This window comes from Equus asinus, chromosome 8 (genome assembly GCF_041296235.1).
Source record: "Equus asinus isolate D_3611 breed Donkey chromosome 8, EquAss-T2T_v2, whole genome shotgun sequence".
NCBI lineage: Eukaryota > Metazoa > Chordata > Mammalia > Perissodactyla > Equidae > Equus > Equus asinus.
This window is the reverse complement of record NC_091797.1, coordinates 98,668,758-98,682,998: the sequence shown is the minus strand read 5'-3', so window position 1 is coordinate 98,682,998 and position 14,241 is coordinate 98,668,758. Positions and strand designations below refer to the sequence as shown.

At 58.1% G+C, this 14,241-nt stretch overlaps 2 protein-coding genes across 21 annotated transcripts in view; one reads left to right on the top strand and one right to left on the bottom strand.

Annotated features, from left to right (window-relative positions):
• Positions 1-1,033: 1,033 nt before the first annotated feature.
• GUCD1 (guanylyl cyclase domain containing 1) lies at positions 1,034-14,177 on the bottom strand. Of its 19 annotated transcripts, none has more exons than XM_070516576.1 (8): positions 13,424-13,563; positions 12,369-12,487; positions 8,721-8,813; positions 7,721-7,886; positions 6,438-6,529; positions 5,285-5,401; positions 4,313-4,554; positions 1,034-3,591 (listed from the first exon to the last, which is right to left on the bottom strand). In XM_070516576.1, the coding sequence occupies exons 4-8, from the start codon at positions 7,790-7,792 to the stop codon at positions 3,497-3,499; spliced, it is 618 nt and encodes a 205-aa protein (XP_070372677.1). In that variant the 5' UTR covers positions 7,793-7,886; positions 8,721-8,813; positions 12,369-12,487; positions 13,424-13,563; the 3' UTR covers positions 1,034-3,496. The 19 variants fall into 19 exon arrangements, with proteins under 19 accessions (XP_070372677.1, XP_044631317.1, XP_044631316.1 ...); XM_044775382.2 differs by having other exon boundaries at positions 8,729-8,813; XM_044775381.2 differs by lacking the exons at positions 12,369-12,487; positions 13,424-13,563 and adding an exon at positions 14,039-14,177 and having other exon boundaries at positions 8,729-8,813.
• SNRPD3 (small nuclear ribonucleoprotein D3 polypeptide) overlaps positions 13,925-14,241 on the top strand; it is a 20,145-nt gene continuing 19,828 nt past the window's right edge. The window contains exon 1 of one of the 2 annotated variants that reach the window (XM_044775385.2): positions 13,925-14,059. The gene's annotated coding sequence lies outside the window, so the exon portion shown is untranslated. The remainder of the gene's footprint in view (positions 14,060-14,241) is intronic. The other variant, XM_070516583.1, reaches the window with a different exon arrangement.

Genomic DNA, 14,241 nt, shown 5'->3' with positions numbered 1-14,241 from the left:
CTCAGCCTGTACCCCCCACTATCCCCACCCTGCATGCTCTGGGCAGCCAAGTCCACCCAGGACTCACCACTTTGTCCCTCCTACGTTGACACTTCCCTCATTCTGTCGTTTTTCTCCCATAACTGCATTCAGTGGCCACTCAAACGCCCCATTCTCTCCCATGCCTGTCTCAACCCCTGATACGCCCATTCAGGATGGGGCCCCTTCCCCTAGGGTGGGCAGAAGGTTCACACTGAGGGGCAGAGAAGGGTGAGCTCACTGCCAGTGTTCACGTGCTGTTGGCTACATGTGTAGGACACCTGGTATGCTGCCTGGAACACTCCAGCGGGGCACCCCAGCTAGTCACTCAATCAGTCACCTTCCTGACTGAAGGTATGTCTACAAGTTGGCTCTCCAGTGTGGAGGAAAGAGTTCAAGACCTTGGTCAGAACTGCTACTAATCTATCTCTGCAATGTGGGGCTTGGGGAGAGCCAGGCAGCAGTGAGTCAGGTTGAGCACAGGCCAGAGACTGGGACCCTACCTGAGAAGCCAGCTCGGCTCTATAGCTCCCTGTGGGACCTGGGGTGGGTCTGAGGTGCCAGATTAATGGAAGATTTCCAAACATACCCTTTTCCAGGAGTAGAATTCTTATCAGATGGGGTACTAGAAGAGCCCAATAGCTAGCAGATAAGGGGAACTGCTGGTTGTGGGGGAGCATGGTGGGGGCAGGGCTGGAGGCCCTCTATTCCCTCCTGTGGGCTCCACTGTCCCCTCGCTTGACACCCCCACCCCTCACAGGCCCTCCTCCTGCCCAAGGCTGTGCATCCTCCACGCCCTCTCCAGGAACCAGTCAAGCTGAGCCCCGAGGCCCTTCCATCTCCAGCACCGCCCCCTAGGCCTTGCACAAGCATCAAGGCCTGAACAGGAGAAAACCAGATTCCAGTCCCAGCTAACAAGAGGCACAGCAAGTCACGGACTAGGTGCCCCTGTGCTCAGGCTGAGAACTTGGGGAGGAGACGAGAATTCACGAAGGCAGGCCAGGGCCTGCCATCATTTTGCAGTGAGAATGTTTATTGAGAATGGCTCATTACAAACAAAATATATTTATGTATAAAATCTCTGCAGTGCAAAAGATCCCTTTTGTCCCCATGTGGCTAGAGTGAACAAAGCCAGCTGTCCAGTGTGGTTTTGGGGGCTGCACTGGTCCCCCAGCATGTGGACAGGGGGTCGCAGGTGCCACATGCTGTGGGCAGAAGTTCCTGACATCCAGGCTCCTTCTCCGGCCCCATTTTCATGACTTGTGCAAGGACACAACATAGTGTGGTTTGTGTTCTGCCTCCATGACCATCCCCAGGCAGATGGCACCATCTCGCTGGCAGGCAGCTTTCTTGTTCAGCTTCCAGACAGGTGACATCTAATTGTGGCTTGTCCTGAGAAGCCACCGTCTGAGCCCAGGGACTGAGCGTTTCTACATGTTACATGGTGGACCGAGGTGCTGTGACCACTCTTGGTGGAGGCAGTTCTCCATGACAGCCCCATCAGCATGTGCACTGTGCCTCGCTCACATTCAGCCAGCCTGAAAGCTACACTTCCTCTCATTGTTTTCCTTGATACATCTATTCTCACCAGGATTTTGTCCAGACCCCTCCTGACGATGCCCAGACCCCACAGCTGCCATGTGTGGTACTCCTGAGCATAGAACCAGAGCTCCCTGGGGTCTTGGGCTACCTAGCATTAAGGCAACAGAGATGAGACCAGTCTAAAGGCAACACTAGTCTCTGAAACTGGGGGGCTGCCCAGCTCACAGCGCCTCCCTCTTGGCCAAAGGCTGTGCCTGGCGTTGAGGAGCAATATGACTGGTGGTCTGACAGCCCTTGTAAGCAGAGCCCTCCTCTGCTCCTCAGAGCAGCCACGGTGGGGAGGGCTGAGCCGGCAGGTCGGGACAGAGGCTGAGCGTGGTTTGCAGCCTGGGTGAGGGGCAGCTGCCGCCACTGCATCATGCCTTGGGCACTGGAAGACCAAGACACAGGAGTGCAGGGGCGGTGTGGCTGTTGGGGCATTCTGCCCTTTGCCAGAGGCAGCCCATGAGGGGTGGGAATCCCAGCCCCTTTGGGAATGGTCCATTTCCCTCATTTTTTAGGTGCAGACCTGGGTTCAAGAGTTCTCCCCAGACCGGGTGGATTCTGTCTGGAAGGTGAGGGGCCCAGGCACTCATCCCAGCGGCCGTGAGTTCCCCTTCTCTTTGTAAGAGAACTTGGGCTGGCTTACCTACCCTGTAAAGAGAGGTGTCTGTGGTTCCAAAGTACCTGCAATGTCACTATTATTGTCTTACGTGAGGGTGATTCTCACTTCCCAAAAGTGAAAACTTAAATCTAAAAAAAAAAAAAAAAGAAAATCAAACACCCCTGCCCCCGCCCCCCAAAAAAAAGAAAGAAGAAAAGAAACAGCTCTAGTCCATGTTACGTGCCATGCTATGTGATCCTGGGCGGGCAGCTCCCTCCTCTGTCAAGATGGAAGAGACCCATCATTCTGTGCAAAAGGTCCGGGCGTGAACACCAGGGTGGGTGGGGGGCCACAGGCCACCCGTGCCATTGCTTCAGGAGCGCAGGCCTCAGTGCCCCAGAATGCTCAGCCCCATGAGACCTGGGGCTCCTACACTCGGAGATCGGGCCCCACTGTCGGGACTTAGGCTAGAGTTAGGAGGCCTTGTGGGTGAGGGGATCTTTGGGGCCCAGGAAGCTGTTCCCGGCCCTTGGGATCAGACATTCTTGGAGCACACTCAGCACTGCCAGACAGCAGGAGCCAGGGCCCCACCTATTCCCCTGAGGACCCTCCACCCTACACAGCTGGAGTACCCGGAGGGCCGTGGCGGACCTCAGAGTCCTTTCTGCCTGAGGTCCAGCCCTCCCTAGGGCCTGGAGGCCTCACAACCAGCCACAGGAACGCGGGTCCAGTGCGAGGCAAGAGGGGGTGGTGGCACCAAAGGGCAGAGGGGGTCTGCAGCACTTCCAGGGGAGATGGTGAGGGCAGTTCCCAGCGAGGCCTGGAGCAGTCCACAGCCCCAGGGCTGGGGTCAGATACAAACACGCTGATGCTGTCCTGACAAGTGGCGTCTCTCTCCAGGGCTCAGTCCAGGTCTGTCGGGAGACAGGCTCAGACTTCTCCCCCAACCCTGGCTCTTAGGCAACAAGGGCACCTGTGGGGCGGGACGTCCCCTGGGCACAGTTGGAGTCAGGCTCAGGGTCCTGGGGGAGGCTCTGCTCAGACACTCCGGGGATGCTTCCAGCAACCAGCAGGTGCCCAGGGTAAGTGGCCTGACGACACAAGCAGCACTGGTGGACAGAGCAGGTGCGCCGCAGCCTCCTAGGGTCCCCTGGGGCTTTGTCCCATAGGCCAAGGCTGCAGTTCCGCATCTGGGCCCCAGTGGCGGGAGCCTGGGCCAGGGACACCTGAGTGGGCCCAGCAGGGTCGGGGCAGGGTGGGGTCTGAGGGCCTGGGGACACCAGGCTCCTGCTGTCAGCTGTCCAAGTAGACAAAGAGGATGTCCTCATCTGTGCCGTAGCTGGTTCTGGCCTCCTCGAAGTTACTGATGCTGGTGCTGCACATTCCTGCTGGGGGCAGGAGGGGCAGAGCAAGGTTGGCAGGTGGGGGGAGCACCCCCGTCGCTGGCACCCAGGGGAGCTGAGGGAGGTCTGACCATATCCTGCCTTCCTGGCCACCTCTTGCCACTCAAGTCTTTCACCCTCAGGAAGCCCTCCTTGACTATTTCAGCCTTCATGTGCTCCTTCTCTGACCCCTCCCCAGGTTAGCAGATGGAAAGTGAGGCCCAGAGAAGGGAAGAAACATCTTGAGGCCATGTGGGTAAGTCTGTGTGAGTCAGGGCTGTCTTTCCCCATCCCCAGGGCAGTGGGGAGCCCTGGATGGGTCTGGAGCAGGGGCTGGGGCTGGGCAGACTTTCCTTTCTGATGAGCATACTGGCTGTCCTGGGAGGGCCAGAGTCGTGGAGGAGGGAGGCAACTGCAGCCTGGGCAGCATGAGGCGGAGGCTGAGGTGGAGGCGGGGCCCTGGGTAGTGGCAATGTGGGAGGGAGATGGCCTGGCCTGGTGATGACTGGAGTATGGAGGAGGCCAGCATGGCCCCAGGTCTGTGGCTTGTTTGCTGCATGGCCAGAGGGGTGACACAGATGACAGGAGCCCAGGAAGAGCAGGGGCTCTGGGGAGAAGGCCATGAAGGAGGTCTTGGCCACAGCAGATTGATTTGGAAAGAGTCATGGGGGCGGGCATAACAGACCTGAAAGCAGCTCCACCCGCTGTCCCCACCCTTGACACTCACGGTCTGCGTAGGCTGGGTTGTTGTAGAAGATGCAGCTGGTGGCCCGGTTGTAGCCACGCAGCACGATGAAGTGACCCTGGTAGTCAGGGGTGCGGCAGAAGCAGTGGTGGCCACTGGGGGCAAAGCAGCAGTACTTGACGGGGCTGGAGCAGAGGTCACAGTGCAGCACCCCTGAGTTCACCAGCACAATGGCCACGTGGCCCTGGGCCAGGTGCTCCTGGATGTCCTGCACACTCACGGCACTGTGGGTGGAAAGAGGGTCAGCTGGTGCTGCTGGGCCCCATTCCCCATCTGTCAAGTGGAACCCTGCTTGGACCCCTGTTCTGCTCTATGTCACAAAGCTTAGGGACATGGCTCTTCTTCCCTCTGCCCTGAGCTCCTTGCAGGCAGGGACATTCTGCTTTGTCACTGTGACCCAGGCCAAGCACAGGACTCGGGGGCGGCTCTGAGTGTGCCCGAGGGCAAGCTGGCCCCGTCAGGCCCTTCCCAGGATGGCAGGAGGTTAGCTCCAGACAGGCACCTGTCAAAGGCCACTGGAGCACCCCAAGGGACCCCACCTCCCAGCTTGGTTAGTGAATTTTTTCAGCAGAGCACTCCTCCTTGGTCCTTTACCCTAATCATGTGTGGTTTACATTGGAAACTGTCAGTTTAACTTAATTTCCAAAATCTGAGCCAAGCAGGGCTTCACCAGTTTAAAAACAAAATGCTTCTCTGAAAGGGCTATTTTTCTTTTTTCCTAAGGCTCCTTGTGGCAGAGGGGGTTGCCTGAGAAAGGCTGATTGGCAGCGCTTCCAGGGGGACACTCAGTTCACCAGAGCCAGCTGCCCCTGAGGCAGACTCTTAGGCCCTGCCCCATTCGATGCCCCACAGAAGGCAGCACATCCAAATAAGAACCCAGAAAAAGAGAAGGCCTGGGAGTGGGGGCATCCTTCAGGCTGGGGCTCCACCATTTTTGCTGGGGGGGATGCTCACCCACTTAGGCCCTCCTTCCTTAGCAATCTCCTCAGGAATGGCGGCGTTAGCACTACGTGGCCTGGCTCAACCCCAGCCCAGGCCCTTGTCATGTGGCAGTCTGGTTTGCGGCCTGTGCTGGGAAAACATGCCATTTTTCCATTTGGTCTTTGAAATGAAATAGCTGGCTGAGTTCCCAATGGTATGTACAAGAGTGAGATTTCAGCCACAGGAAAAAAGCAGGGGCTGAGCTGGAAGGAAAAGCAGCGGGCTTCATGGAATAACTGGGTGTGGAAGTGCCGGGTTCAGATCACAGCACGGCCAAGTTGTTGGCGGTGACTGCAGGCAGCTCGCACTGTTCTTCCCGTCCTCAGTTTCCTCACCTTAGGAATGGGGACAGCACCTATCAAGTGCCACTGCATAAACACACGCTGCCTTTCCTTCCAACATGTACTCAAGCGGCCGAGGAACGTGTGGAGGCTCTTCCTCCGTTTTCCAAGTTGCCTACTGTGCGGCTACACTACGTTAATAACGAAACAGCAATCTGTAAAGGACACGGAGACCTGAGGAGAGTGGTCCAGGGGAGCCTGGCCGTGGTCTGAGCCAGCAACCTTGAGCAGGGTGTCCACAGTGAGCCCCGAGAAGAAAGTCGCTCGCGTGTGGGCGAGTTACTCCCAGGGTTTGCCTGAATCCTGCCCCCACATCTAGATGAGAGGGGAGAGACCCACATAGGGTCACAGCAGCCCGTGGGGAGATCTGGGAGCCAGGCCTTCCTACACAGCCCACACAGGAGCTGTCCTGTCACCCTCTATCACCCTGCTGGCACGTTCCTCAGGCCGTCGCCCCTTCATTAGGGTTCCTGTGTTCTGCTCACCAATCTGTGAGCAGCCTGAAGGCTGGCTAGAGTCTGTTTTGCTCACCTGTCCCTCCAGCCCTGCTCAAGCTCTACCCCAGGCCAGACTTTTGTGTATCGTAGGTCAATAGCCCTACTTGTCCCCATTTTATGGATGGAAAAACTAAGGCTCGAAGGGGGAGAGGGGAACAAGTCAGTGTCACAGCCACCCGGGTAGGAAACCCAATTCTACCTGACCTCCAGGTCCCTAGCCTTTCCTGTGTGCCATCTTACAAGTCTGCGGGTGAGCAGGTGAGCAAGGAAGGGCGGGGGGAGGCTCACCATTTCTCCACCAGCACCTTGCAGGCCTTGGCTTGTGCAAACAGCTGGTTTACCCGGGTCTCCTCTGTGTCAAAGTGCTTTCTGTAGAAGGACTGAAAAGAGAAGGGCAGTTGGAGGGGCCACCCATCCTCACCCGATCTGGACGAAGTAAACAGCACATTATGGAGTTAGAGACGGTGGGAGAGCAGAGGAGCCTGGCCTGCCTGGGGAGCTGACACATATAGCATGCCTGAGCAGAAAGCTGTCTGTGGCGAGCTGGCAGGGTGGCTGACTGGAGTGCAAAGGACCACCCAGGGGCACAAGGAGGATGCTCAGGAGATGGGGGGGCAGCCAGGCTCGGGTGGGCACCCTGAGGAAGGTTAGTCACCCCTGGGCTTGTGCACACCCGAGGGCGTGAGCAGGAGTCTGCAGTAAACGAGCAAAGTGAGGGCTGAGCCCATCTGACACTTCGCCCCCATCCGGCTCTGCCAAGAGAGGTCTGTGGAACATACTTTGTCTGGTGCAGGGGCCTTAAGAGGGCCAGGGCCCCCGTGGGGGAGGCAGGTGACCCTGTTCTTGGGCCCTTTTCTCTGCCCCGAAGCCATGGTGACCAAGCCGAACCCATGAGCCTTCTTCCCCTGGCCTAGAAGGTTTGCAGGAGAGTTAGGCTGACCAGCACTGGCCACCATGTGACAACCCTCTTGCCAAAAAGGCCATGGCGACCCTGCTCTGTCAAGTTTCAGAGCCCAGGCCGAGATCTGCCTCCGAGGCTGACAAGACCAGCCCTAGCTGTGCAGGGAGAGAAAACGCACTGGTGTATCAGCAAGGCGATGCTGGCATTCTTTTTCAAAAGAAAAGAAAAAAAAAGGAAAGACAGCATTTTGGTTTTTCTTCCAGAATACCAATTACTCAGCTTGGAGCCAGCTGTCCCCCTGAGAAGGAAGAAAATGGGCAAATGATGGCCAGACGAGGTCAAAGTGATGTGCTCTGAAGCTGTGCTGAGGGACAGCAGGGAAAGATGCAGGAAGGTGGCCTGAGACGCTCCTCCGCACGTCCTCAACTGTGGTCGGAGGCAGGAGAAGAGGTCACTGGGCTGGGGGTGCCGGGAGGGACCCAACTTGCCGCTCAGATCCGCTGGAGAGACTGCATCTCAAGGTCACCTGGTCTGACCGGCTCCCAAGTCCTGCCCATAGCAGTTCTGATGCTGCTCCCTGGTCTCTGCACACCTGTGTGTCTGCTTGGGTCTTGACCACACCCTCTTCCAATGAGTGGACCTGGTGAAGGCTTGGCGGCCAGCCACTCACCTGGTTTTTGTAGCCTTTGTCAACGCCCAGGGTCTGGGTACAGAAGCGGTGCCTCACGCCAAAGTGGCGCATCAGGTAGGCCAGGTCGATGGTCCAAATGCTCCTGGTCAGCCGCAGCTCCTGCAGGGCACTCTCGAACTCACTGTCGTCCAGCTGGCCCAGGTACCTGTGGGCAGACAGGCTGCTAAGGTTGGCTCGCCCTAGAGAGGCAGCTGGTCTGGGTCACCCTCCACCCGTGGGCCCATCAGCCACTGTCAGAGCTCCTGCTCCCTGGAAGTCTCTGTCCTTTGTCATGAAACCCTATGTCGTGCCGGGGCACAACCTGAGGCTGCCTGGGGTGCACGCTGACCTCGGAGTCAAGGGCCGAGATTTTGCTTCTCAAGTCTCTTGCAGGCTGTGTGACTTTGGGCAAGTTGCCGACCCTCGCTGGCCTCACTAGCTTTGTTTCTAGGATGAGGTGCTTGGACTACATCAGTGGTTTTCTAAGTTTTAGGCACACAGAACCCTTTTGTTAAACCTTTTCTTGCCTGGAATTCCAGGATGTAAAACGGGTAAGGGAGAAGCTGCCCTGGGGTTCCAGGCGGCAGCCTGAAAACTCTCCTACAAGGAGATGCCCTTGGTCCCTCCAGGCTCTGATGGTCAAGACTCCTGGGATGTTCATGCAGCCTCAGCTTAGCAGTTAGCTCCCCAGTGACACAGTCTCCCAGAAGCCCGAGGCCAGAAGGGTGAGGGCCCCCTGTCCCATCATGGGCTCAGTCTGTGGGCCAGGCGTGGGCACCTGGGACTTCCCCAGCTATCCCCTCAGGTACTCCCAGAGTGGAGACTGGAAGGCCTGGTCCACTTCTTGCTTATGCAGATGGGACCGAACCTGGATGGAAGCTGAACCTCCCACAAGCCCCAACCAACGACAGCCACGCGGATGATGAATCCCACCCAGGTCTCTCCCTGCGTCTTCCCCAAGCCAGAGTAGGTGGTGTGGATGGGGAGGGCCTAGGCCTACCCACTCACCGCAGCACCATCCTGGAGCAGGCCAGGCCGCAGTCCCAGTGGTAGAGCTGCTGGATGATGGGCACCGGCAGCTGCACAAAATCCCCTGCATGGAAACATGAGGAGGTCACAGGTCCTTGGCATAGTGCCCGCCACTGCCACCCCCATTGCAGCCACCATCTTTGGCTCCTGCCCAGATCCTGCAGGGGCTATTCAGGAGCCAGCCCATAGCTTTTCGGGTTCCCCAATCCTTTCTCCTTATAACAGCAGTGATCTCCCCAAAACACCAGTCAGAATAGCTCAGCCTGACTCAAAATCCTCCAATAGGTCGGTTCCCCTATCTCTTAGGACAATGCCTTCATGGCTGCTGCCCCAGCGCCCTCTGCTTCCTTGCCTCCCCTCATCCTCGCCAGGTTGCCCTCCAGGCAGAACCTTCACCTGCTGTGATCCTTTATGCCTCTGGGCCTTTGCACGCCTGCTCCCTCTGCCTGGACTCTCCTGGCACCCCAGGTGCCTGAGCTAACTCCTGTCTTCGGAGGCCACTTCATGTTGCTGCCCAACCTGCTCAGCCCCCGGCTATGTGCACGCTCAGAGCCCCCTTTTTGGTAGGAGCTCCAAGGAGGTGGGATAGGGCCAGCACATGGGGGGTGCTCAGCAGATATTCATGTCTGAATTCATGGCCCCTGGAGGTTTGCCTGACTCCAAAGTCCCCAGGATCAACAATACGTGAAGACCACGGTTAGGAGGAGGGGACTGTCATGTAATCTGTGGATGTGGAACACTATCCTGGGCAGCCTCTCAGTCTGTCCTTGCCAAGCAGTGAGGCAGAGCAGAAAAAGCTGGACCTAGGCCTTCTAGCCCTGGTTCTGCCACTGACTGGCTGGCTGTGTGCTCAGCAGCTGACTTCTTCTTGCTAGACTGAGTCTCGCCGTCTCTAAAATGAGGGACTTTGGTCTGATTCAGCCATTCGATCAACAAATATTTCCCAAGAGCCTGGCACGTGAGCTGGAGGTACAGTGGTGAGTGACATAGACGTGCCTGTCCCGGTGGACAGCAAAAACAAGCAAGTGTAAGAGCAAAATAGGGGGCTAGGCTAGGGAAAAGGGTGGGGTGGCCTTAGAGAGGTGAGTCACGGAGCACAAGGCAGAGGGGAACAGCATGTGCTGAGGCCCTGAGGCGGGGGCAAGCTGGCAAGCGGCCTACAAGACCCTCCTACTCTAGGATCCCATGAATGTGGGCAAAGTTCAGAGTTTAAAGAACTGGGAGGGACTTCTCTTTGGCTGTCACCACTCATTGCTCATTCATGACACCCATTCAGCACATTAAAACCCAGCCCACACCCACGTTGTTTCTTCATCTCAGGGGTCTCCAGGGCCTCTCTTGAACCCACGACCAGCTTGTACAGAGCTGCCCCAGGAGCCCGCCTGCCAGGCTAGCCCCAGCTCCCACTACATGCACCAACCAGAAGGGCACTCATGAGCCCTGGGTCCAGCCTGGCCTTTCAACCCAGCGGCCGTGTGTGGGCAGTCTTTCGCCTGGAGTGGGTTCCAAGCTCCTACTCTGCTGCCTAAACCCTCCCCAGCCTTCGAGGCCTGGCTCAGATGCCACCACTTCTGGGGCCTTCCCTGACGCAGGCTGGCCACGCCCCTTCTTTCATCTGCCTTCCACTGTGTTCACACTGTGGCTCACAGACGGGGACTCTGGTCTGCGCCCTGCTGGGCTGCTGTATGTTCCCAGGAGGCAGGGGCTGTGACTGCTCCTTCGCTGCATTGTACTGACCTCCCTCCCTCCACTCCTCACCTCTAAGAGTATGCAGCGGGGCCGTGGAAGGCAGGATGGCATGCCAAGTGCAGGCCACCCACTGGCTGAGTCACCTGAGGAGGTACCCGCCCTCTGTGCCTGCTTCCTCCTCTGTGAAATGGACCATCACAGACGCCAGGCTGCAGGGTGCTATGAGACTGAGGGCAGGGATGTATGTGAAGCCCGTCGCAGGTGCTGACATGAACCCCGCCCTCCAACCAGCTGGGGCCTGGCCAGGCTGAGGCTTTGTTAACTCTTCCAGGCCTCAGGAGCCTCTAAAAGGAACCTGGGTCGTCATTCAAGGCCTTTGAATACTCACCTCCTCCTACTCGCCTCTTCCCACTGCCACAGACTCAGTCCTGAGGGCTCACTGCTGCCTGACTTCTGCCTGTCCTCTGCCCCAAATTCCACCCCCAGGCCCTTTCCTGTTTTTGTACACAGCAGCCAGAGGAATCCTATCCAGTTTCCCATTGCTCTTAGGATAAAGTTCTCGAACCCCACACCATGGCCTGCAGGGCCCAGCCCCACTTGGGCCCCACCAGCCTCATCATGGCCCTTACCCCTCACTCACTGTGTTCCAGTTACCCTGGGAACACATCAACCTTCATTCCACCCCAGGGCCTTTGCATGTGCAGCTCTGTCTGGAACTCTCTTTCCCTTGCAATTCTCAAGGCTGCCCCTTTTTGTCATTCAGGACCTAGCTCAAAGTCTCCTCCTCTGAGAGGCTTTTTCTGACTATGCCTTCAGGGGAAGGGGGCCGTCCTTCACAGCATCCTGTTTGATTCCTTCACAGCACTTAGCAAAAGTTACAAAATAAAATAAAATCAAGCTACTCTCCCCCCTAGACTATAAGCTTCTGGAGGGCAGAGAATCTGCTAATCTTGTTTACTGTTCTTGCCAGTGCCTAGTGTCTGATGCTTAGTAGTAACTCAATAAACATTTGAATAAGAAGTGAACTTATTAAGCACCCACTCACTGTCTGCTAGTCTCTGGGGACACTGAAAGTGACTAAAATCCAAGCTCTGCCCTCCAGGGATTCATATTCTAAAATAATCCCCCCAATGGGGTGAGTGGAGGGAGAGCTCTAGGCAGGGTGCTGTCCCCTCATGCTGGGGTGCCCCCCTTTTCAGGAAGCTTCACTGTGGCCATACACTGCCCTTTTTGTTTTTCTCTACACCGCTTTTACTCTCGCATATCCCTTAGTCACACTGTTATCTGCCATCTTCTGAATGTCTAAATGCTCTGGTCTCTCTTCCTTCCTGACCCCTCAGTATGGAGTATTGTGGTGGTGTCTGCCTTCCCCACTGGACAGACTGAGAATTCCTCAGGGGCAGGCAAGGACAGGCTTGCATCTGCCTCTCCCAGCCCATGGCCTGGAGCAGGCACTCAGACACACTTGGTGAATGGAAGGTCTTATCCCTTGAGATGCTCGGGCCCACCTGTCACGGCAATGCCTCCCCCCGACCCCACCAGGCTTCCAGACTACGGGCCTCTGTTCACAGCTCCCTCTTACTGTGTGGCGTAGGCTGTGGCACCAGCTGGCTGGGCCATCTCTGGCTAGGCTTTGACTGTCTGTGCCTTCCCCTATGTCCAGCTGTAAATGTGGCATGGGACAGCTGCTCGGTAGGGTCCTCAGGAACTCCACTGTCCCTCCTCTTATTGCCCTGATCCCTAAAACTCCATGTTCCTGAGGCCCGGCAGGGCTAAACATCCCCATGTGGCCATGCCCAGTCTCGGCAAGGGCAGGCCAGCTCATAGGGACTCAGAGATACTCCTGTGGGGAGTGATAAGGGTAGGCGAGGCCTTCAATGCCGAAAGCTGCTGACAGATGTTGCTGCTTGGAGCCAAAGGACTGTCTCACCTGAGAGCTAGGGTCTGCCTGTGGAAGGCCCTGGCCTGGCTTCAGTTGGCAGCTGTCGCCAAGGAAGGATGGCGCTCACTGGCCCTGAATACTTAACCCCTCAGCCTCCGTCTGCTCATCTGCAAAAGTGCAAATAACGATGGTAACCTACTTGACCGGGTTGTTACAAGGATTAATGAGGCATTGCATGTAAACAACTTAACACGCCTGCCCATAGAAGGCTCCCTAGGAACGGGAGCCATTATTCCACAGGGGCTCAGGAAAGGCAAGCACCTGGTCTAAGATCCCGGAGTTGGAGGAGTAGGGATGCCAATCCCAGGACAGCATCAGACCCCACTCCTTGCTGCAATCACAAAAGACACCACTCCTTAGGTGTGACACCATGGTTCCACTGATGGCTTAGGGTGGGGTCGCACACGTTGGCGCCTCATTTTAGAGTTTACTAGCTTTAAAGTTTACTTTCTCTTTCTCATCAACTCTAAGCCTTAAGCAGAGCAGGAATCACTACTTTTCCCCTCCCCCACTTAGAAAAGCAGACTGTGGCCCACGCACTGAATGTCAGTCGTGGTTTCCGCCCCAAAGGAACTCGGACCACCTTGGGGCAGAAGGAACCAGAGGGTGAAGACTAGCAAGACGAAACGCTAAGCAGAGGAGGACAGGGGAAGGGGCCCTCCGATTGCTCTGTGCTCTCGGCCAGTTCTGTCCTTCTAGGCCTCAGTTCTCCCACAGTTCCCCGAGGGGACAGGATCTACCAAGGCGGCTCCAGCAGGACTTGTCACTTCTGGGGAAGGTGGCGCCCCTGGCTCACAATCAGGACCCTCCCACCAAGACCGCCAGGGTCCCAACCCTGAGAGTATCAGGAAACACCAACTGAGCGGGGCTGGGGAGGGGGGCCCAAGGCGGGAGCAGACACCTGGCCAGGTTTCACTCAAAGCTCCACAGCACGGCCCGAGGCGGCGGTCGGCCCAAGGTCGCGCAGCCGGACCCTGCTCTGAGCTAGGGCGGGGTCTCCTCGTTCCCAGGGGTGAGGGCTGGGCCCTCGGGGAGGCACTGACCCGGCTCGAGCGGCGCCCCCGCTGCCTCCGCCTCCGTCCTCATGACCCAGGCGGCGCGGGGCGCCCATGGCCCCAGCCCGGTGCCGGCTGCAGCTTCGGCTTCGGCTGGGACGCGAGCGGGGCCAGTGCGCGTCTTGTTCCTCCGCCGCCACCGCCACCGCGGCGGGGAGAACGGGAGGCGGCGGCTTGGCCGCCCCCAGCCCCGCCCCGGCCCTTCCAGGCCTGGCGTCCGGGCCCCGCCCCTTCGCTAAGCCCCGCCCCTTCCCTGAGCCTCGGGGTATGGGGGCCCCTCCCCTTCCATTTCCCCGACTCTATTCCTAGAGGCCCCCGGCCTCCAGCTCTAAGCCCGCCCCGCCAGTCGCCGTCTCGGCTGCTGGTGGCCCCGCCCCTTTCCTAGTCCTCGCGCCGACGCGGAGGCCCTTCTCCACCTCCGTTCCCCGGAAGCCCCGCCCCCAGCCCTGGCGTTCCGCGGCCATTGGCTCCCCAGAGGCTCTTTCCTCAGCAAGCTCCGCCCCTGCCCCGCCCCAACCTCGGATCTAAGGCCTGGTCCTGCCCCAAACGCCGCGGGCCTCCAGGAGACCGCGACTCTGGTCCCGCCCCAGCTCTACTCCATACCTCAGTTTGCCTATTCGTACGGTGAGATACCTCGCCTCACTCAGGACGCCCCGTACCTGGCGGGGCCGCCTTCCAAATGTTAAATTGTGAGGGGAGGTCCTGGCCCTCGGTCCACCGCCTGCCGCCCCCAGTTCGAGGGCGCGCGCTCCAGATCCCCGCCTTGCAGTGCAGCCTGTCCCTCGTGTGGGGTACTAGGAAGCGCG